Consider the following 23,510-nt stretch of genomic DNA (forward strand, 5'->3'; position numbering starts at 1 on the left):
GCAAAACAGCTGTCTTTCTGTATTAGGCTCCCAGCGCAGGTGATGTTAAGATAATAATACTACATTCATATTATTCAGGAAGGATGAGACAAGCAAAAAGCGTACCTACCGATCAGGCAAAGTTAAGACACACAGCAGGAGAGCTTCGTTCAGCAGAGGCAGCAGACATGGGCTGCAGGATCCCTGCAAGGGTCTACAACCAGCAATAAACATTTAGTATGTATGCTACTTGTCATGCTAAGCATACAACAAACGGCAGCCACCACAAATCGGTGCCAGCGGAGAAAGCACGTAAACGGAACCCGGAAGTGGCCTTCGTGCCAAAGAGCAAGAGGGAGCAAGAGCGACACTGACCCCTCCTTAGAAAGGTTGCCCCGTGTTGATAGGGCTGTACAGTTTATCCTGCTACATTGAGATAACGACGAACAAGTACATTTAAATGTGCCAAAACAATCAGTGTTGAATATTAAACTTTACATTGTTTCCGGATCCTGGTTCAGTTTCAGATGTTTCACTGTCCTCTACTGGGGGATCTTAAGTGAGGCACATTCAGGCTTCATCACTCAGAGAGCTCCCTCCACTGTCTGCTTTAAAGGGTCAGTTCACCCAAACTACTGAAGTACTGATGTCCTCTCTTACCTCCTGAACATGCAAATAACTCATAATAAAGTTTGCTGTATGTTGTGTAGTTGTTTTTCAAATGTAAAAGTGTTTTAAGAAATGTAAACATTGGACATATGTTTACAGTTAACTCAACTGATCTATCTAAACATCCAAAGTCATTGAAAATGTGTTTTTCGTATCATTAAACACTGTGTGTCCAAAACCTACCAGTCCACTTGATTATGTGTGTGATGTGTGTGTTCATGTTGGGTTCACACTAACAGGCATGTGAGTTTCTCACGTCTCAGAGTTCTGCATTTCTCTGAAACAGAAGCAACCTGACCGCAGAGAGAACAGAGAAGAAACAAACCAAGAGAAAAGAAATGGCATTTTCCATTCTCTCTAATAATTAATTTGGTTCTCTTCATCCTGTTCAGTCAAACTGCCTCGTGGGTTCACAGGTTAATGCATTCCTGTTCCTTCACTACACCTGCAGACTGTGTGACGTCCTCAGTGCTCAGAGAGATGAACTGTTTCACCCTGATCATTTTAAATCCTTTCTAATGCTTTTTTCAGGAGTCAGTAAAGGTAGCTAAACGGGTCTTTAACCAGAGTTTATTGAGTTTAAGAAAAGTGTATTGTTTGTTAAACAACCAAACTTTACTGTGCAGTGGGTGTTACTGGGGTTTGGCTCATCATGCATATTAATCGTTTAAAGAGGAAGTAAATCTAGTCTCTGAACAGCCTGATTTCCGTCTTCTGCACATTGCTACAGAGGAAAGGCATCTTTCAACACATGGTTCCTCCTTCACTGTGAGTAGAAACAGTTTATTGATGTAATGATTCTGTATACCTCCTGTGAACATTATTTAATCTGACATGTTTTATAGTCTCACAGAGATGAGAGGAGCAGCTATGAGTCTAACTGCAGCAGCGAGTGGATTAGTTGTCTTCCTGCTCTCTGTGTCAGGTACTGTACATCTACACTTACATTCATCACATGAACAGAGGGGATTCTGGGTAAATGTGGGACTTGTTAAATCAGGTCACATGTGGGAATAAGTGGATCGGGGTTGGATGAAATGCAAACTTTCCAGAAATATCCCAAATGTATGTTTTGTGTAGCTTTGTTGAAACACTTAGATGTTAACAAGTTTTTACTTGTAATGAATATTCGTAAAAAGATCTTTCCTGTGTTGGTCAACGTCATTTGCTAGTTCTGCGGTGAGTGTTCTGTTTGTGTCATTGTACATTTATCTCATAGCCTTGAAATAAAGAAAGTTCAGTTTATATCTGCATTTGGGTCCTGCCTGTTTCACAAACCGTGACAGTACGAACCGACCAAGAAATGGGCCCAGCAGATCCGTTCGAGTCGGAATTATTAAATGTTTCTTTTTTTTGGCTAACTGCTCGGATCGATGGAAGAGAGCAGCCGGAGTTCAGCAGCGGGAGGCTGTGTAGTCGGAGGCGCGCCAGATGGCTAGAGAGAAACCAGGTATGGTGAAGTTCTTACCTGGCTGGATTTCAAAGATCCTCTCTGTGTGTGATTCCCGGCCTGCTAGCCCCAGGCATGCTAGCTCCCGGCCTCCCAATTCCCAATCTGGCACCATACGCCTCGGTGGGTTCCGTCTGCAGTCAGCCCGTGCTTCTGCCCCAGTTCCTGCTCCTGTCCAGGAGTCATATTCTGGAACTCGTCTGGCTTATGGGGGTCCACGGAGTATTCAGGCGGCTGCTAAGAGGAGGAGTCGCAAGGCCAAGCTAGCAGCTCAAGCCCCAAGAGCCATGTTCCCGACTCCGGCCCCTCGTCACCTGCTGACTCATCGGCCGACGCCAGCTCCTCGAGTCCTGTCGGCGTACCGGCCGGCTCCAGCACCTCGTCTCGGGTTGGCTGTCCGTCCGACGCCAGCTCCCCGTGTCCTGATGGCTGTCCGCCCGACGCCAACTCCATGTCTTGTCACGTTGGAGGTCCCGCAGACTACTCTTCTGCCGGGGGTCCTGCCAACCCCATGTCCTGTGCCGTTGGAGGTCCCGCAGACTGCTCTTCTGCCGGGGGTCCTGCCAACTCCATGTCTGGTCCCGTTGGAGGTCCCGCAGACTACTCTTCTGCCGGGGGTCCTGCCAACCCCATGTCCTGTGCCGTTGGGGGTCCCGCAGACTGCTCTTCTGCCGGGGGTCCTGCCAACTCCATGTCTTGTCACGTTGGAGGTCCCGCAGACTACTCTTCTGCCGAGGGTCCTGCCAACTCCATGTCTGGTCCCGTTGGAGTTCCCGCAGACTACTCTTCTGCCGGGGGTCCTGCCAACCCCATGTCCTGTGCCGTTGGAGGTCCCGCAGACTACTCTTCTGCCGGGGGTCCTATCAACTCCATGTCTGGTCCCGTTGGAGGTCCCGCAGAATACTCTTCTGCCGGGGGTCCTGCCAACTCCATGTCGTGTCCCGTTGGAGGTCCCGCAGACTACTCTTCTGCCGGGGGTCCTGCCAACTCCATGTCTTGCCACGTTGGAGGTCCCGCCGACTCCATGTCCTGTCGCGTTGGGGATTCCGCCGACTGCTCTCCTGCCAGGGGTCCTGCCGTTCCTGTGTCCTCTTCCATGGGGGATCTTGCAGACACCGGCTCCTGACCGGCCTCCGGAGCTGTCTGGTCTTCACCCCTCCATGGACTCTGCCTTGCCCCCGGGCCGTCCGCCCGAGATTCCCTCCATGGACTCTGCCTTGCCCCCGGGCCGTCTGCCCGAATTCCCCTTTTTGAACTCTGTCTTGCCCCCGGGCCGTTCGCCCTCCACCCGTCCTCCAGACCCCCTCCACCCACCCTGCTGGATTTTTGTTTTTTTGGGACATCTGGAATCCGTCCCTTGAGGGGGGGTTATGTCACGATTCTCATGTTATGTCACGTCACGTTTATAGTTTTGTAGGTTTGGGTGTTTTTGCTGTTTTCCATGTCATGTTTTCCTTTGGGTTATTGTCTGGTCCTTTCCCCTGTGTTTTTCCTCTTGTCATTAGTTTCCCTGGTGTGTCTAATTGTCTGATTATGTTCACCTGGGCCCCTGTGTTTTCTCCTCCCTCCTCACCTGTGTCTTGTTGTGTGATTGAGTCTGGTGTGTATTTAGGTTCTGGGTTGTCTGTCTGTCTTGGTCGGTTCGTCTTGTTCCCTGACTAGTTCTGCGGTGAGTGTTCGGTTTTTGTCATTGTACATTTATCTCATAGCCTTGAAATAAAGGAAGTTCAGTTTATATCTGCATTTGGGTCCTGCTTGTTTCACAAACCGTGACATTATTGTTCACACTTACCTCAGCAGCAACCTGACCACAGAGCGAACAGAGAGGGGACTGTTCAGAGAATCTCACACTATTCTAATTAATGTGATCGCTAATCATTCACTGATCATTTATATGAAGGCATTTTCCAATCTTGAGTCAAACTGAACATACCCTTTTTACGTAGACTTCTGTTCTACCTGGTTTGATTAAGAAACAAAGTCAAAGAGTATCATTGGTTTCAAAGTGCCTAAGAAGGAACTCACATGTGTTTTTCTGCTCTATCCCAGTAAAGTTTGTAAAATTTTTATTTTTACGTTCTTTGTTGAAAGTGCTGATCAGGCAATTTCTCAACATTTTATAGATTAACTTTGATTCTAGTTTCTGGTGTGCTCTGTGTTTCAGTGGTTCAGGGTCAGGATGGCTGGAGAGTGACTTACTCTTCTACTGAGATCTGTGCAGTGAAAGGATCAACAGTGGAGATAAGCTGCAGCTACACATACCCATCTACATGGAGAGGCAGTGTTAACACAGTTAATAAAACATTCTGGTTTAAACAGAAAGATGGTGAACCTGTAGATCTGACCACAGACTCAGAGTATGCAGGTCGTGTAGAGGATCTCTGTGAAAACAACATCTGCACTCTGAGAATCAGAAACCTGAGAGAGAGAGACTCAGCTGAGTACATGTTCAGGATCGAAACAAACCAAGCAGGAGGAAGATATGATGGTTCGACTGGCGTCACTTTGTCCGTCACAAGTAACCATTTTCAATTATATGTTCATTATTTATTAATGTCTTGAATATAATAATAATAATAATATGCATGTGTTTTGATAGTTTTTGTCTTAAATAACATAAATGTTCCTTCATAAATCCAGATCTCCAGGTCACATCAGGTACAAACTGGCTGTATTGTGAGAACAGTTGTCATCGATCTTATGATCCTTCCTACATCTGGTACAAGAACGGACAAAGAATCCAGGGAGAAACATCTTATTATATAAGCAACCCGAACAATACAGACAGTTATTCCTGTGCTTTGAAGGGACATGAGGACTTTCCCTCTCCTCCAGTGTGTGAGTTTACTCCAAACACTTCTATCAACACATAAACATCTAGTGGCGTTTTATATTGAACTCTATTGGTCATTTTTTACTCCTGTTCAAATTATTGCTGAAAAATAGAAAGAAAAATATGTTTTTATTTGTTCAGGTGTCAGAGGTCAAACCTGCAACAGAGTGGCTTACACTGAGAGAAGCATCTGCGCCCCCAAAGGATCCTCAGTGGACATTTCCTGCACGTACAGCAGCTTTGAAGACGATGTTAAATCTAAGTTCTGGTTCAGTCCTGAGCGTAGTCATCAGGGACAGAATCCCTCTCAACCTGAGGACCTTAGTGAAGACTCCCAGTATGCAGGTCGTGTTCAGATCCTTGAGACAGAGAGAGGACGCTCCACTCTGAGGATCTCTGACCTGAGAGACTCAGATTCAGCTCAGTATCTCTTCAAATTCAAAACACCAAGCTTTGAATGGAGGAGTGATTTACCTGGTACCACTCTGACTGTCACAGGTACTGATCAACACACACTGATGTACATTTTATTTAGATTTTTATTTATTTAACCAGATAAAAGCATTAAGATAAAATCTCATTTACAATGCTGACCTGGCCAAGAAGGCAGCAACGTCACACGTTCTTACACATAACACAGACATATAAAATACAGAGAACACAACTAAGTAAACAAAAGAAGAAAAGCAGTCCCTACATTGAGCACATTAGGACATTAAGAAAGGTGAACTACTTATTACTGCAAGAGCAGCTGGTGGTAAGGACCTCAGACAACTTCAATTTAAAACCTGCTATAGGGACAAGTGCCCTCAGTTTGAGGCGTGATTGAAGGTCATTCCAAGAACAAGGACCAAAATAAAAAAAAATTCCTTTTTCCAGCCTCAGTCCGCACAGCAGGAACCTGGACCCGTATCCAGGCATCTGATCTGAGGTTGTAAGATTCACAAACTGGAGCAAATCTGGCTCATATGTGCAGTGGAAGCTTACCTAAGATGGCTTTATACAAACCAATGCTGAATCCTACGCATATAAGTGAGGAATATCCAGTTAGGCTATACAGTGTGCAAGGATGAGTCCTATAGGGTGCATTTGATATATATATCGCAGTGCAGCATGGTAGAGTGGGTCAAGTTTGGCCAAACCAGTGGGAAAGGCAAATAGATTGCATCACCGTAATCCAGCTGGGACAGGAATAATCCAGAGACCAATCTTTTACGGGGAGAAGTTGAAAAACAACGTTTCAATTTCTTTGTTAGAACTTCAATACAATCAATCAAATACACAGAACACCTAAAAATACTGGAAAGGTTTATGTTTGTGTAATGACTATTGGATGAAGAGTTAATGTGGCTCTTTATTTCCAAATAGCAATACACAGTGGTGTGAATGTGTATGCACATCTATACAAAAAGACCTTTTGGTTTACTATTGTTTCTTGTTCTAACGTCCAGCTCTCCAGGTGCAGGTGATCAGAGCAAAGGTCTCCAACTATTCTACTGAGGCTGAGCTGAAGTGTCACAGCAGCTGCAGTCCAGCTGGTTCTCTGAACTACGTCTGGTTCAACAACGGAAAGAAAATCAAAGCAACGGTGATATCTTCTTATAAAGCCTTGTTTCATCCCAGAGACAACATCTCTTGTGCTTTGGAAGGACATGAAGACTTCCCCTCTCCTGCAGTGTGTGAGTTTACTCATAAATACACACTGACATTACAATACACTGACAAATTCAGACATACTGGAGTCACAGAGGTCTTCTGAAGTTCATTACATACATTTCATTTCATACAAGCGACTAACAATAAGTGCAGACAACCATAAAGATACAAACAAGTGTCCTACAAGAACATTAGCTTGCAATAAGCCAAACATGTTAAGTGTTACAAGTGTTTACAAAATATGTCCAAGTCACTGTTCAGTGTCTTTTAAACTGCCCAGTGCTCTCAACCAATATAAATATGAAGATTCAAAAAGTACTAAATGTTTGCTGTCCACGGCTGACGTTAAATCGACCGGACTTCTTTCTGCGGATTGATATGACTGCACATAGTCCCTTGATCCTCCTTAACAACAGTCATGTTATCCTTAGCAGCGTTCTGTTAGCGAGTATTAACAAACTCTGAATCGAGTTTTCAACTAAGCCTTGTAATAAATCATTGATGTAAAAAGATAAATAAAGATTTGTTATTGGCTGCCAGTTTACAGGAATCCAACACAAGGATCTACATCACAATATATTAATAATAACGAAAAAAGGAAAGTCAATCATGTGTGATAACATGTTTTAATATTTGAAATACTTCCATTTCCATATCCTTTTTCCAGACCCTCCAAAGCCTCCCTCTGTGTCCGTGAGTCCCTCTGCTGAGATAGAGGAGGGCAGTTCAGTGACTCTGACCTGTAGCAGTGATGCTAACCCAGCAGCTAACTACACCTGGTACAAGGAGGATGAAGACTCTCCAAAAGCTTCAGGACAGATCTTCACCATCACTGACTTCAGAGCTGAACACAGTGGGAGTTATTCCTGTGGAGCCCAGAACAAGTTAGGACGTAGTAACTCCACCTTTCATCTGAGTGTTGGAACAGGTGAGTTCTCTACATTCACCAGACCTGATTCACTTTGTAATCTGAAGCAACCCAAGCATATTCAACATGTCAGTGTTCAGGGAGGAACCTCCATGGTGTCAGAGGTGGATCACACTGACTATGTGATTCATCAATCTATAGTTAGAAGCATCACATATGTGTTCATGTTTCTAGGGAGTTCAACAATGATGGTGAATATCATCAGGACGACTCTGGGGGTCTTGATTCTGATTCTTGTGTTTCTCCTGAGTCTGTGGATGAGGTACAACAATATAAATTCATCAGTTTAAACATCCTTCTTTCGTGTTTTAGTTTACTGTTATGAAATACATTCTGTATTTGTTGTTGTCCTTAATCCAGGAAGAAGAAAGCTCTGCGCTCCACCACTGAAGCACCTGAACCTGAAGAGATAGAGGTGAGAGAGAGCGGACCTATTGACAACATGTCCCCTTCCTCAAAGCTATACTGTGGCTCATGAATGCAATGTGAAGAGAACTTGTGATTAAAGACAACTTCCTGAGTTGAAACCAGAAATGAATTTAGCCAAGAAATAATTGGCATCAACTTTAAAATATGAAAAATGTTTTATAAAATCTTAAAGTATAGCAGGTTTCATGAACGAGGGTCTAATGTTGTCTTCTCTCTCTCTTCATCAGTTGGACTCTGATCCAGAGTATCAGAACGACTCACACACTGCAGCACAGACAGAAGACACAGAGGAGCAGGGAGACATGGTGTGAAGTCCACTCAGGTTAGAGCCTCCTGCATCAGATCAAACAGGCCCACTCCACATTTAGAGTCACAGTTCCAGCTGTAACTTTACACAAAGTCTCTGTGATGTTCTTCAGATGCTCACCTGATGGAAACAAAGAAGAAGGACGTTGAAATGTCCCTGTGGAGAGCGAGGCTGTGCAGGATGTGTGCAAAGTGGATATATTCACCTTCAACTCTTAAAGCTTCTATAGTCAGTTTTCAGCAGCAGCAGCTTGTAGGTTTAGAGAATGAGCTGCTGGCAGCTTGAAGTGAATCATGTCGAGGTGTCAAACATGATTTATCGTTAAGACCAGCCGATGGTCAGGTGCTCTATATTACTGCTTCAACTATGTGTACATGCTTATTTGTTATATGCAGAGTTGTTGATATTACAAAAGTCTTGTGAAATTGTTTTTTTATTCCACATAATAAATAACTTTTGAAAAATCCTGATCAGCTTCTTGGCTTGCCAGGAACATCTCATTTTACTCCATGCCCACTTTGGATTGTAACATATTTAAATCAACATGAAAACAGAAGCACCCTTTTAGCAACTAGCAACATTTTTCAAGTGTTTCTGTGTTTAATAAAAATAAAAGCCAGCTTCTATATCAAGGAAATGGATCATCGGACAACTTGGAAACATGTGAGTTTAGAAAGGTTTCAGCTTCTTTGTGTATTTATTTGTTATAATACAACCTTTATATCATTCACTAATTTATACAAAAAACATCAAGTAAATGTTGCTTTGGTTTAAGTCTCAAGTTGCCACTGTGTGTCACTGTAAGGATCAAACGAGACACAGTGAAATAGATTTGTAATATAATCTGGGATGTTGCGAGTTGGTCCTTTCCTCCCTACTTCCCTTCATCCAATAGTTCCTTCATCCCTTCCTCCTCACTTTCAGAACTGCATCCCATCATCCCTTTATCCCTTCCTCTCTACATCCCCCCCTCATTTGAACCTTCACCTCTATATCCCTTTAATGCTCCTTCCCATAACTCATTCTTAAACCCAATATCCCTCTTTCCCTCTTTCCCATGAGCCTTCATCTAAACATCCCTTCATCACTTCCTCCCCTCATCTCTTCGGCCATTCCCCCCCCCCTACTTCCTTTCACCCCTCCCTCCCTCCCTACATAATTTCGACCATTCATCCCTTCATCCCTTTCTCCCTTTCTCCCTTCATCAGTTAAACCCTCCCTCTCTAGTTCCATTCATCCTTTCATTTTTACATCCCTTCATCCTCAGTTATTGAAGTAAAGCTTGTTAAAGAGTTTGATGCTGTTGTAATATGTCAATGTTGCTCACAGGTGTGAGCTTGTTGTCTAATATGCTGTGTGTGACCTCCAAAGTGTAATGGATAGCATGTCATGGTTAAAGACTAAAGAGCAGATTATTTATAAAATGTTAAAGTGTCTATCAGTGTTGGTCCTGTTCAGTATCTGATGTTTCACTGTCCTCTAGTGGGGGATCTCAACTGTTGCACATTCAGGCTTCATCACTCAGAGAGCTCCCTCCTTTCTAGTGGAAGTCTCTTTGGGGGCATTTCACCAAAACTATAAAAAGATGTATTTCCTATCTCACCTCCAGTGGCATCTAGCCATGCTGATGGTTCATCATGAAGTCTGTTCCATGCTGTGCGGTCTGTTGTCAAATGTTAACGTCTCTGTCAGTAAGACATCTCTGCACACTGCTTTTCTAACTGATCCACTTAAACAAGTCAAAGTCATTTAAAGTATTGTTTTCTAATCAACATCTATCAAACATTGTCTCTCCTACCAGTCCATGTGTGAGTGGTTCATGTTGGAAGGCATGTAAGTTTCCCACGTCTCGAAGTTCTGCATTTCTCAAAAGAATTAAGTAACCTGACCACAGAGATAAGAGAGAAGAAACATTACATGTTGCTTTTATCCAAAGCGACTTACATACTCAATACTGTGGCCAATCACCACAGGAGCAATTTGGGGTGAAGTGTCTTGGGGTTTGAACCTGTGACCACCTGATCCGAACACCAACACTCAACCCACTGCACCACAAGCCTCCTACAAACCAAAAACAATGAAATGGCATTTTCCATCCTCTCTTATTGTTACGTGCTGCAGTTGGTGCTTGTGTGTGTGTGTGTGTGTGTGTGTGTGTGTGTGTGTGTGTGTGTGTGTGTGTGTGTGTGTGTGTGTGTGTGTGTGTGTGTGTGTGTGTGTCTCTCTCTCTCTCCCTGATTGTCTCCAGGTGCAGCCTCTCCCCCAGGTGCTCCCAATCCCCAATCAGGGGCTCCTTAAAGGACCTGAGGAAGGCTGCAGTGGCCCTCTCCTTCTCCTCTGGCTGCGTGTGTGCAGCATGTGTAGTGTCTCTGTGTGAGGCCTAGTTTAACCTGTGTTTTGTTTATTGTTAGGAAATGTGCTCCAGTTTACCTTTTGGTGTATTGTTTAATTTAGTCACTTTCTTTTAGAAGAAAGTTGTTCTTAGTTACTTTAAGTTTGTTTTGCAAATTGGCTGGTGAGCCTCTTTTCTTTTTTAATAATTAAATCATCACTTTGTGGCTTCAGCAGTCAGTTCCCTCTCCTTTTTCTCTCGCCCGGTTATTTTTGTGTTTTGTTACTTCCCTTTGTACCCTAGTTTAGGAGGGAACGTAACACTTATAATTAATAATATGCTCTTCATCCTGTTCAGTCAAACTGCCTCATGGCTTCACAGGTCAATGCCTTCCTGTTCCTTCACTACACCTGCAGACTGTGTGACGTCCTCAGTGCTCAGAGATGAACTGTTATTCTGTTCTTAATTATAATGCTCTTTTCTGGTGTCAGTGTTATATCAGCAGTGAAAATAATATTTAACCGTAGTCTCTTTTAATGTGTACTTCTTCAAAACAATAAAATGTTGTGCAGTGGGTATTACTGGCATTTGGCTCATCATGCATATTAATAATCTAAAGAGGAAGTAAATCTAGTCTCTTAACAGCCTGATATCTGTCTTCTGCTCATTGCTTGAGAGGAAAGGCATCTTTGAACACATGGTTCCTCCTTCACTGTGAGTAGAAACAGTTTATTGATGTAATGATTCTGTATACCTCCTGTGAACATTATTTAATCTGACATGTTTTATAGTCTCACAGAGATGAGAGGAGCAGCTATGAGTCTAACTGCAGCAGCGAGTGGATTAGTTGTCTTCCTGCTCTCTGTGTCAGGTACTCTACATCTACACTTACATTCATCACATGAACAGAGGGGATTCTGGGAAATGTGGGACTTGTTTAAAGTGGGTCATTTGTAGAAATAAGTGGATCGGGGTTGGATGAAATGCAAACTTTCCAGAAATATTCCAAACATATGTTTTTGTGTAGCTTTGATGAAACACTTAGATGTTACCAAGTTTTAGTCGTTTTTTAATATCTTTCCTGTATTGGTCAATGTAACTTTCACTTGTCTGTGTGCTTATTACTCTCACACGCTTCAAACTGAGAATACTGTTCATTCATAACTGTTCCCCCCTGTTCATGTTAAAACATTTTGCTATGTTGTATTTTTAAGATGAGCCTGGTTAAAATGTTTCTGTCGTTTTCATAAAAATGTTTGTGTTTTCGAGGGCTATTTTTCTCACTAATCATTTCATACTGTCTCAACTTCTCTCTTGTTTACACTCTGCACCAAACCCTTCTAGTTCCTTCTCTCCTCTCTAACCTCAGTGTTCTGCATTTATTTTAATTGTTCACACTTAACTCAGCAGCAACCTGACTAACTCTGAGTGAACAGAGAGGGAACTGTACAAGAAAAGCACATATTTGTACATTGAATAATATTCCTAATCTTTTACTGTTCATGCAGGCATCTTAACACATTGTGTTTGGACTGATGCTCTGGTTTAATTTAGCAACAAAGTCATAAATTAGTATTTGCAGCAGTTATCAACTCCCTTCAAATGAATTAACAGGTGACTTAATGTGCTCCCCTTCTCTAGTGTATAAAATGTATTTATAAAACGGACAAGTAAAATCAAGCAATCTGATTGGTTCTTAGCCGTGATATACTGAGCGTATACCACGGGTAAGTTACTTTTCACAATAAGTCAGTATCCCTCCGCGTCTGAAAAAAACAGTATACCGTTGGGCTGAAAAGCAGCGGAGAAGTAACGGGGCAGAAACCCTCCTTTTTACGCATAGACATCAAACGGCAAAACATATTCAGTATGCAGTTCCTTTGGCATTAGGGCAAAGGTATCTAGATACTTTTGAAGGTTTAACATAATGAATTGTGCTACTTTTAAAGCAAGCAACGATGTTTTCAAATCTGTAATCAAAGAGGTCCGCAAAAACGCTATCGACCAATCAGATTGCTTGATTTGACTTGTCAGTTTTATAAATATATTTAAATTTCTTCCGTTACGATTTTTTTTTACAAAGCATAACATGGAAACATTTCAGATTAACTTCGACCTCCGGGGGGGTTTTACTATAGTGTGGAGGAGTTGATTGAGCAGTGCCTATCTCCAGAAAAAAAAGCACCTAAACTACGACATGTAGAGCTACGTGAAGAGCAGGTAGACCAACTGGAAAAGTAGCACCATTCAAAAGCTTTCTGATGCGGGTCTTGAAAAAAAGCAGAGAAATTATGACCGTTAGTGGCCACAGGTGCGAAAGCTCTCTCCAGAGCTACTGGAAACCCAATCTCGGGGACCGGAGAAAGTGGAGCAATATTCTCGCCACGCCAAGCAACAGCCTCGAACAACCTCAACCTATACAAGTGACCACGTAAGCCATGCTACTGATGCTGGACAGTTTTTCAGTGGATGCACAATAAACAGCAACATACACATTAATGTAAATAAACAGCCAAATAATGGATCAACGCTCTCTGTCTAATATGTTCGCTTGCTGTTAGTGTTGTTGCATAGCAACCACCTTGCACTATGTTTTGTGCAGAAGGCAACGGAGGGACTATTTTATTTTGAACATAATTATTTACTAATAAAAACTATTTAAATTAGAGTGTGTATTTTTCTTTCATATTGCCACACTTGGTAACCGTTTTATAAAAGCAATAGCTCACGACAGGCCGTGATATATGCTCATTATATCACAGCTAAGGGGCGTGGTTCGGCCCGACGCGAAGCTATTGCTTAAATATGTTTTACATTTTAGAAACTCAACTTCCATAAAAACATGATATGTTTCTCATTATAAGTTCAGCTCTAGTTAGATAGATTCATGTTTATAATGTCTGCTGATATTGGAGATCTTGAAGATCTTGTTACAAAAACTCCATAAACTCATTTGTAGTTTGATGCACTGTTTGTTATTAACCAATTGTTGACTTAAGTTATTCACTTTGATTCTAGTTTCTGGTGTGCTCTCTGTTTCAGTGATTCAGGGTCAGGATGGCTGGAGAGTGACTTACACTTCTACTAAGATCTGTGCAGTGAACGGATCATCAGTGGAGATAAGATGCAGCTTCATATACCCATCTACATGGAAAGGTGGTGAAAACACAGTACAGAAAACTTTCTGGTTGACTCAAAAGAAAGATGGTGAATCTGTAGATCTGACCACAGCCTCAGAGTATGCAGGTCGTGTAGAGGATCTCTGTGAAAACAACATCTGCACTCTGAGAATCAGAAACCTGACAGAGAGAGACTCAGCTGAGTACAGGTTCAGGTTCACAACAAGCAAAGATGTATTCTGGGGTATTCCAGTCAGTTTGTCCGTCACAGGTATCTGAAAATGTCCTTCTGAGATATTTAAAATGTTATTTTAATTTCTATATTTAAACATGATTGATGTTTTTTTTGTGAAATTCTACCTTTATTCAGATCTCCAGCTGCAGGTGAGCAGATCAGGATCGTCTACTCACCTTCAGTGTCTCAGCAGTTGTCCACTTGGTCATGCTTCCTACATCTGGTCTAAGAACAGACAGGAAGTGAAGGAAGACACATCTCCTTATGCAAACTTCAGATATGAGTCAGCAGACAGTTATTCCTGTGCTTTGAAGGGATATGAGGACTTCCCCTCTCCTTCAGTGTGTGAGTTTACTCAAAGTCTTCCACTAACATAATAACATTAACATACAGTATGACATATATCATCATTGCACTCATTTATCTATTTACCCACCAGAGGTCACCAGCAGACATGGCAGTGTCCAAAGACACTGAACCAGGGCTCTAGGTTTTCTGTTTGATTTTAAAATAGGTCAAATACACTCTTGCTACGAGGGATGCTACTAGAAAGAAGAATAAACGGGAATTATGAAGAAAACTTCTTTCATGACATAAAGATGAACACTTTCCCTCAAAGTGTTTATATTTCTGATAAAGGATGGAATCAAGTGAACCACCCACTCTGTGTTTTATTAACCCTTAGATGCATAAGTGGGTCTTTTTTGACCCGGTGAGGTGGTTTTCGTGAAGTATCTTTTTAATTACATTTTTATATAATTTCATATTCCAGCTATTCCTCAAACATGTTTTGGAAATCATGCCATTCAAATTGAAAATGTAAATGTTATAGATTTAAAGAAATTGTAGTTTTTGTATTTCTACCCCAAGCTTCCATAGCTGGGTCAAAAATGACCCGCATGCATTTTCTATGGAATTTCGTTTTTTTTCAAAATGTAAAAAATCTTTCTAAAATTATAAATAGTGAAATATTAAATATAAAATATTTCTAATGTGAACCCAAATATAATACTACATTTTATACAAGTGATTTTTCTTAACAAAAATGACAAAAATAGCATAAAAACACATATTATTCTAAAACGGGTCCTTTTTGACCCACTTATGGAAGAGTGTAGGGTCCAGTCACTCGGGCATCTAAGGGTTAAACTATTTCTCATTTAAAATATCTTCCACTGTGGAATTAAAATGTGAAATGTGTTCATGTTATCTCCTCCAGATGCTCCAAAGCCTCCCTCTGTCTCAGTGAGTCAGCTACAGGAGATGATGAAAATCCATTCATGTTTACAATCGGCTCCCAAATCTATGTCCAGGGTTTTCAAACCAGAAGTAATACAGGAAACTAAATATATGTAAACAACATAATTGTTGTTTTAAGCTCAAAACCAGTCAAAAACACTTCCATATTTCAGAAGCACCCACACAAATAACTATGTCTCATTTCAATACTCAATTCAACATGATGTATTTGTAATATTTTGTTGATTTATTGTATTTCCTCTAGATACTCCAAAGCTCCCCTCTGTGTCAGTGAGTCCCTCTGCTGAGATAGAGGAGGGCAGTTCAGTGACTCTGACCTGTGGCAGTGATGCTAACCCAGCAGCTAACTACACCTGGTACAAGGAGGATGAAGACTCTCCAAAAGCTTCAGGACAGATCTTCACCATCACTGACTTCAGAGCTGAACACAGTGGGAGTTATTCCTGTGGAGCCCAGAACAAGTTAGGACGTAGTAACTCCACCTTTCATCTGATTGTTGTGGCAGGTAAGTTTTATGCATTCATCTAAAACCACACACTTATCAGCTTGTTTGTTTTCAGTCACATTGTCTGGTAGGAGGCTGAAAAAGGAGTGCATGTTCAAATGTACCTTTCCGGTTCGGGGTAGGGATTGTTTTCTTTCTTTTACATAAGGAAATAATTATCCTGAGGGTCCAGATTCAGTATGGGGTGCAGTCTTTCCCTGTGCACTCAAGAGTGAGAGTTGTGTCTGTTTTGTGAAGCTTATGCCGAGTGCAAGTTCCCTCAGGCTGAGAGATATTCCATCGGTATTGAGAAGGAAATAATGAATGGAGTATAATCACCCGTTCATCACAAAACTAACAATGTCATGAATTTATTTGCATTTTTTTCAGCTTCTTGAACATTGGACAAGTCTTTTTCTATTAACATTACTTTTAAAACAAATTATAGTATATTTTTTTAGAAATAGGAAGGTTGAAAATAAAGCAGCCTGTCCTCCAAAAAAAACGACCATATACTGTAGGTCGATTGTTCAGCTGCTTAATACGACCATACGACCCAGTCACGTTTTAAAGTGTAGCACCTCTAGCGGTCGTGTAAGAAACAACATGCTCCCGTTGATTGCAAACGTTACGGAGGGTCGTTTCTTCACAAATAACCTTGTCTGGAAAATCCTAAATTGTGGAATAGTTTGGCCATTAAAATGCTTTTTTATTAGATTTCTAGCGAGAAGAGTATATTGTACTTTTGTAATCTACGTCCAGTGGATGTGTAGGATCTATAGTTTGATAGATATTACAAGATGATTTGAGGTCTCGCCAGGATTACGTGTATATGCGGCAGCTTCCATGTAAAGTTAGCGTCAACCCTCACGGGGTGAAAACAGTATTTCCGGTCTTGAAGTTTTCAAAAATAAAACCGGAAGTATTCCCCTCACTGTCAAATTATTACACAGTGATATCTGCATTACTCATCCACTAAAAAACATCAGTTTATCCTTCTTAATTACACAATATTGATTGGTTTAAATTGTGTACAATGCTTTTGTGTTTTTAACCTTCGATTCTGAGAAACAAATAGTTTTTTGGGAGTTTAGACACGACAGAGTTTCTGAAGACACTACACTACCCAGAATCCCCAGCTATCGTTTGGGACTACATCTGCCTTGCTTTACAAACCCCGTGATTAGTCCTCAAGCTCTGTGATTGGATTTTGGAGTGGCAGTGCGTCAAACAGCTCTTTGAAATGGAATGGAACGACGGCAGACTTTCCAAAACTGGAATTCAATCAATCAATCAATCAATCAATCAATCAATCAATAGGATACGGCTGTAATAGGCCTAAGGCCTTTTAGTCGCTCATAAATAAATAAGCAGATCACTGATTCTTAATTTCCTATGGATGCTGGCAACAGTCACATAGTCCAAAGTGAAGGTGCGTTTGACCAGTAATGGTCGAGGCGGGACGGAATTGGACGGGTCCAGTTTTTTTATATATATTTTCCGATTTCATATTGCATAAACAACATATCCCGATGTGCATTGCGGCTAAAACATCCAGGATTATGGGTGTAGTTCGATGTTTTAGCCTATCAAAACCTCTGAAAAAAGAAAGGTGTCTCTCAGAATCGAAAGAGAAAAACCTATGGGAAAAACACAAAAGCATTGGACACAATTTAAACCAATAAATGTCGTATAATTAACAAATGATAAACTGATGTTTCTTAGTGGATGAGTACTGCAGATATCACTGTTAAATCATTTGATCATTGCTTTTATTATGAAAACTTTGAGACCGAAAATACTGTTTTCACCCCGTAACTTTACATGGAGGCTGCCGCATAGCTCAAATCATCTTCATAATATCTATCAAACTATAGATCCTACATATCGACTGGACGTGGATTCTAAAAGTATAATAGACACTTCTCGCTAGAAATCTAATAAAAAAGCATTTTAATGGCCAAACTATCCTAAAATTTAGTATTTTACAGAGAGGGTTATTTGTGAATATACGACCCTCCGGAGCGTTTACATTCAACGGGAGCACTAGAGGTCGAACATTTTAAAACGTGATTAAAGGTCGTATTAAGCGCTTGAACAATCGACCTATTTGGTCGTATGAGTTGGAGGACTTTGCAGCCAAGTCTTACACCCCCTGTAATACTCCAAAGTGCCCCTAGGGGTCCATGTATCCATATTAGAGAAACACAGCTGTATTAACTGTCTGTTCTCTGTTGATCTCTGTTTCTCAGGATCACAGAAGCTACTCTCTTTTGTATCAATCCCTGTTGTTCTCCTAGCTATCATTTCTCTCTCTGTCTTCCTGTGGATCAGGTAAGCAGATCTGATCAACTTAATCATTGTTTGTTAAATCATTAAAAGTCTGTTTGTCTGGTGTCAACATGTGATCTTCTTTTTCTTAATAAACTCTCCTCACCAGAAGAAAGAGGGCTTCTAGAGACTCGTCTGAGCCTGAAGAGAGAGAGGACAACAGGGAAGAGGTGAGAATAGATGCTTATGTAATTAATCTAGTACAAAATAAAACATATCACTCTCATTTTATAATGAGGAGTATTTCATGGTCTTTAAGTTCTTATAGAAAACTGATCTGACATAGAAGGACCTCTTGCTGCTCTTTTTACATCCTTCTATAAAAAGTTAATTTCTATCACAATTTCTTTGATTCTCCTCTTAGACGTGAGTACATTTCAAGTTCATCCAGAAGTTTTCCTATCTTTTATCCTTTAATCTTTTCTGTCATAAAGTATCGCGTTGATGAAGCAGAGATATGTTCCCATCATTACCACAGCTGCTGTTGCTTTGGCCTTTTCTGTCCTGGGTCCATTCCTCTGGAAATGAAATATTAATATAAAAATGTGTATCTGAAAGTGTTTTCCTCCCTGCAGTGTGTACCTGATCAGCCGGAGCAGCAGGAGGACCTTCAGTATGCCAGCGTTCACTTCTCCAACAACCGGGCAGACCCTCTTTACTCCAAAATGAGAGAAGCTCAGCCCCTCAGACACACGGAGCAACAGGAAGTCCCGGAGTACGCTGCCGTCAAGTTCAGCAGTGCTGCCCCGAGGTGAGCAGATCCTCACACAGGAACATTGTTCACATATCATTTAATTCCTTTTGCATTATTATTACCACTAAGAAATACATCATTGATCTCTCAGGGCCAGAGGTCAGGACTCTGGAGAGGATCCAGCTGCATTGTACAGCACGGTCAACAAATCCAGATAAACACAGCAGGCGTTGACTTTGAAGGATGATACTTCAGTTTTTTAACAATCACATTTCTATCTACACAGGGTGATGTGGATTTTTTTAAAACATGTCTCAGGGCGGACTTATCCAAGAATGAGGCGATGAGTTTACAGCCTAGTTTTTATTAATCTGAATGGCTCAAATGTAAATATTTTGTTAAGTATTTCACAGCTTAATGCACTGAATTGTAAGTATTTCTTGTGTAACATGATTTTTGCCACAAAGAAATTACAAAATGTAGAGATGTTGCAACAAGGGATCTGATCCCTAACTGCTGGCTTGTTGGAAAATGTGGATATTACTAAAGAGTTATAATTTACTGATAACAAACCAATTTCCATTGTTTTGTACATTTATTAACTTTATTCGAATACTATTTGTTTACAATGTTCTTCTTCTTGTCTACACTGAAATATCAAACACTACTTGTTTATGTTATTTTTTATCCATTCCAAAATAAATGTTTTTGAAAGCACGTTGGGATATTGGAGAGGAACATGCGTTTGCTGATGTAGTTGCAGTTTCATTGTGCTGCCACTAGGTTTCAGTAAAGAGCCGTATTTCACTGATGGAAAACCATTACCAAGAGCCTGTACAGTACATTTATCTTTGGTGTGTGTACGGCCTTAATGTTCACACATTCTTATTCTGCAATCTTTTTATGTAAATATAAAAGTTCCATTATCACCAATTAAAATAGTTAATTTCTTTGTTACTCTTTAAGTTCATAAACCTCACAACTTGTTGCATTTGTCTCTTTTGCTTTGTTGTTAAACCTGTTATTCTGACCCTAGTCTTTTGTTCTGTACTTCATGTGTTTACCTTTCTCTCCTTCTGTTCTGTTCTGGTTTGAGTTAATCAATAAAGGTTGAATTTGCCATAACTCTTGTCCACACTAATGCTAATGATAGCATTAGTGTCACTAATCTGTCGTTTCAAAATAGAATAATTGCACGTGTTCGCTTGAAATAAAAACACTGGAAACAATATTAAACAAAACAAGCTGCAGTGATGAAAGAGCAGAGTTTGTGAGGATACATCAGAAGGTATAAAGAACACAGTGAAGGGAGACTGTCACACTGAGAGAGAGAAGTGTGTGAGTGAGAGAAGTAAGTGTGTGAGTGAGTGAGTGTGTGACCACAGCACAGCCACAGTCCTGCTCTTCACAGACAGAAACACTGATAGCTAACCTTCAGCTCGTGCTGCTTGTTGTAGTTTGGTTTGAGTTTGGCTTGAATGAATATTATAAAATGTAAAACCCAAGCTAAACCTCAATGAACAAATGTTGAGATGTGACTTTCTGTACACATTATGAAACTGTCCAGGCAGCTTCATAATAATATCAAGTGATGTTAATTTGCATTAGTAGTTTGTGTAATTTGCATTGTTGAGATTTATTCACAGAACATGGTTTTAGATCTTGAAGTTTGGCTGCTTTTATAATAAAGGAAGACATTAGGATGTGTGTTCTCTTGTCAGTGAGGAGAGGGGCTCTGTTTACCACAAACTGGTCTCTCTCTGCAGAACAACGAACCATGTAAAGCAATAATGTGAAGAGGAAGGAAGTGGTGTTTTAAACCCCCTGCTTTCTGTCTCCTTTCTACCTTCAAGCCCACAGGGGGGCGTTAAGGTTTGTGATAACTCCCTTTCTTTTAATGTATAGAAGGTTTTACTTGTGTAAATCAATCTTCTTCTTTATTTAATGTCACTGAAGCCACACGGAGACGAGAGGAGCAGCTATGAGTTTAACAGCGAGTGGATTTGTTGTCGTCCCTCTCTCTATGCCAGGTAATGTACATCCACATATTTTGTTATCCACATTATATTTAGCTTTTCTAAACACTTTGACACTTTACAAAACATTCCATACAAGCATAGAGCAAAAATACACAGGCATATATTAGTGACCAAACAAGATACAATTAAATTAATTTGGAGAAAATACAAAGAGACAATAGAAAGAAACGGAAATTAACCCAACAATCTACTTAATATTGAACTAAATAAACAAAACAAGCTTAACTCAACAGGGTCAATGAAATAACTAATCATAAACAGAGATTAATCGAACAGTCCACGATAACAATGTTTAAAATGTGGTCATGTAGTGTAATGCACACTGACACAAAGAGGCAATACAGACGATGCAGGCCAAGAGCAACACCCGCCAGGCAGCAGTGTAGCGGTGAAGCACAGACGTTGAGGCAAAACAGCCGTCTTTCTGTATTAGGCTTCCAGCGCAGGTGATGTTACGATAATAATACTACATTCATATTATTCAGGAAGGATGAGACAAGCAAAAATTGTAGCCTACATACTGATCAGGCTAAGTTAAGACACATAGCAGGAGAGCTTCGTTCAACAGCGGCAGCAGACATGGGCTGCAGGATCCCTGCAAGGGTCTACAACCAGCAATACACATTTAGTATGTATGCTACTTGTCATGCTAAGCATACAACAAACGGCAGCCACCACAAACCGGTGCCAGCGGAGAATGCACTAAACGGAACCCGTAAGTGGCCTTCGTGCCAAAGAGCAAGAGGGAGCAAGAGCGACACTGACCCCTCTTTAGAAAGGTTGCCCCGTGTCGATAGGGCTGAACAGTTTATCTTGCTACTTTGAGATAACGACGAAAAAGTAAAAAATGTAAATGTGCCAAAACAATCAGTGTTAAATATTAAACAGTACGTTGTTTCCGGGTCCTGATTCAGTTTCTGATGTTTCACTGTCCTCTACTGGGGGATCTAAAGTGTGACACATTCAGGCTTCATCACTCAGAGAGCTCCCTCCACTGTCTGCTTTAAAGGGTCAGTTCACCCAAACTACTAAAGTACTGATGTCCTCTCTTACCTCCTGAACATGCAAATCATTCATAATAACGTTTTCTGCGTGCTGTGAGGTTGTTTTTCAAATGTTAAAGTGTTTTAATAAATGTAAACATTGGACATATGTTTACAGTTAATTCAACTGATCTATCTAAACATCCAAAGTCATTGAAAATGTGTTTTTCATATCATTAAACAATCTGTGTCAAAAGCCTACCAGTCCACTTGATTATTTGTGTGATGTGTGTGTTCATGTTGGGTTCACACTAACAGGCATGAGATTTTCTCACGTCTCAGAGTTCTGTATTTCTCTGAAACAGAAGCAGCCTGACTGCAGAGAGAACAGAGAAGAAACAAACCAAGAGAAAATATATCATATGGTGGCCTATATATCACCGTTCAAATATCAACTCCAAATGTCAATGCATTGTGGAAATATGTTGGTGTCCATTTAAAGGAACCTATTTTGCATTGAAACGGTCCCTATAATGTACAACATTGTACAATCCAGGGAAGGTTTCAATGTTAAATAAGTTCCTTCAATTGGACACAAACCAGAAAGCAGCACCTCACTTTCTGAGCAATACTAAAGCACTCCCCTCTCCCCCTCTTCCTCCAAGTTCTGCAGCCTGGTTCTCTGGATACTCTATGTCACTATTTAAGGCAGTTTCCCCGCATTTTAATCACTATTTCTGCCTTGGAAAGTGAGGTTCTCTCCACACTTTTTCCCTAAACTTATTTAAAATGATTATTTTTGCATTTAAATGCATTTATTCTATCATTAATATGGTTCCCTGAAACAATGCATATACTCTGGAGCTCACTGGGACCCTGTATATGCTTTAATCAGGTGTTTTAACACTTTTTTCCATGAAAATTATTTTTAATCACTATCATGGGGATCATAAATCCAATTACGGGTAATTCGGAGCACAATTCTACCTTTTACTATTTGAATGTATTTGTATTATAAAGAAGAAAAAAGTGAAGAAAACGGTTAATTAAATCTTAAAATAATCAAAAAGTTTAAAAAAATTGTCGAAAAAATGACTAAGTGCCAACGGAGAAGGGGCCCGAAAAAGCTCAACCCTTTGGGGCTTCTGGCCCTTTTTTACAGTAAGTTGCAACGGAGACGGGGAAAAGTGTCCGGGGCTTCATTTCCCCTTCTCGTCAAAAATATTCATCCATAGATTTTGGACTACGGTTTGCACGAAATCGGAAACCCGGTTTTTGGGTGCACTCAGAAAAAAAATGGCTCTCTGCAAACACGGAGGTGAAGTGTCCGCTCACCATGCACTTTGGGTTGGCCTTATTTTGTGCCTCAAGACCCCCCAGCCTGGTTCTTACACAAATTGACTTACCAATGTGCCTCTGGAGGAATGTAAGGGGAGTTGACAGGGGACTCTACCCGCATTATGAGGCACTATTTTCTTCCTTTTTTTCATTTTCACCCTTTTGGCCCGGATCTGTTTATTTTCTTTTTGGCACAACGCTCTGGAGGAATGTAAGGGAAGTTGACAGGGGACTCCACCCGCATTAAGAGGCACTATTTTCGGATACTTTTTTTCATTTTCACCCCTTTTCCCTGGTTCTCACAAAAGTTGACTCTGACAAATGTGCCTCTGGAGGAATGCAAGGGGAGATGACAGGGGACTCTTGCGGGCTCATGAGGCACTCTTTTCGGGTACTTTTTTTCATTTTCATGCCTTTTTCATGGATGAATTGAAACTTTATTTT

At 40.8% G+C, this 23,510-nt stretch overlaps 1 protein-coding gene across 1 annotated transcript; it reads left to right on the forward strand.

Moving 5' to 3' along the window:
* Positions 1 to 1,818: 1,818 nt before the first annotated feature.
* On the forward strand, positions 1,819 to 8,737 carry LOC307040834 (B-cell receptor CD22-like). Its single transcript, XM_079683993.1, has 10 exons — positions 1,819 to 2,098; positions 4,263 to 4,616; positions 4,739 to 4,936; positions 5,073 to 5,429; positions 6,383 to 6,610; positions 7,255 to 7,515; positions 7,690 to 7,777; positions 7,876 to 7,930; positions 8,172 to 8,266; positions 8,364 to 8,737. Exons 1-9 carry the CDS (start codon positions 2,080 to 2,082, stop codon positions 8,253 to 8,255), a joined length of 1,644 nt encoding a protein of 547 aa, XP_079540119.1. The 5' UTR covers positions 1,819 to 2,079; the 3' UTR covers positions 8,256 to 8,266; positions 8,364 to 8,737.
* The last annotated feature ends 14,773 nt before the right edge of the window (positions 8,738 to 23,510 follow it).

The sequence above is a fragment of the Notothenia rossii genome, assembly GCF_949606895.1.
Source record: "Notothenia rossii genome assembly, chromosome: 1".
Taxonomy (NCBI): domain Eukaryota; kingdom Metazoa; phylum Chordata; class Actinopteri; order Perciformes; family Nototheniidae; genus Notothenia; species Notothenia rossii.

Excerpts from the sequence above, each read along its gene's own strand:
- LOC307040834 (XM_079683993.1), top strand. Across the intron at positions 4,937-5,072 it reads CTTTCCCTCTCCTCCAGTGT|GTGTCAGAGGTCAAACCTGC; the intron begins GTGAGTTTACTC and ends TTATTTGTTCAG. Across the intron at positions 5,430-6,382 it reads TACCACTCTGACTGTCACAG|CTCTCCAGGTGCAGGTGATC; the intron begins GTACTGATCAAC and ends TCTAACGTCCAG.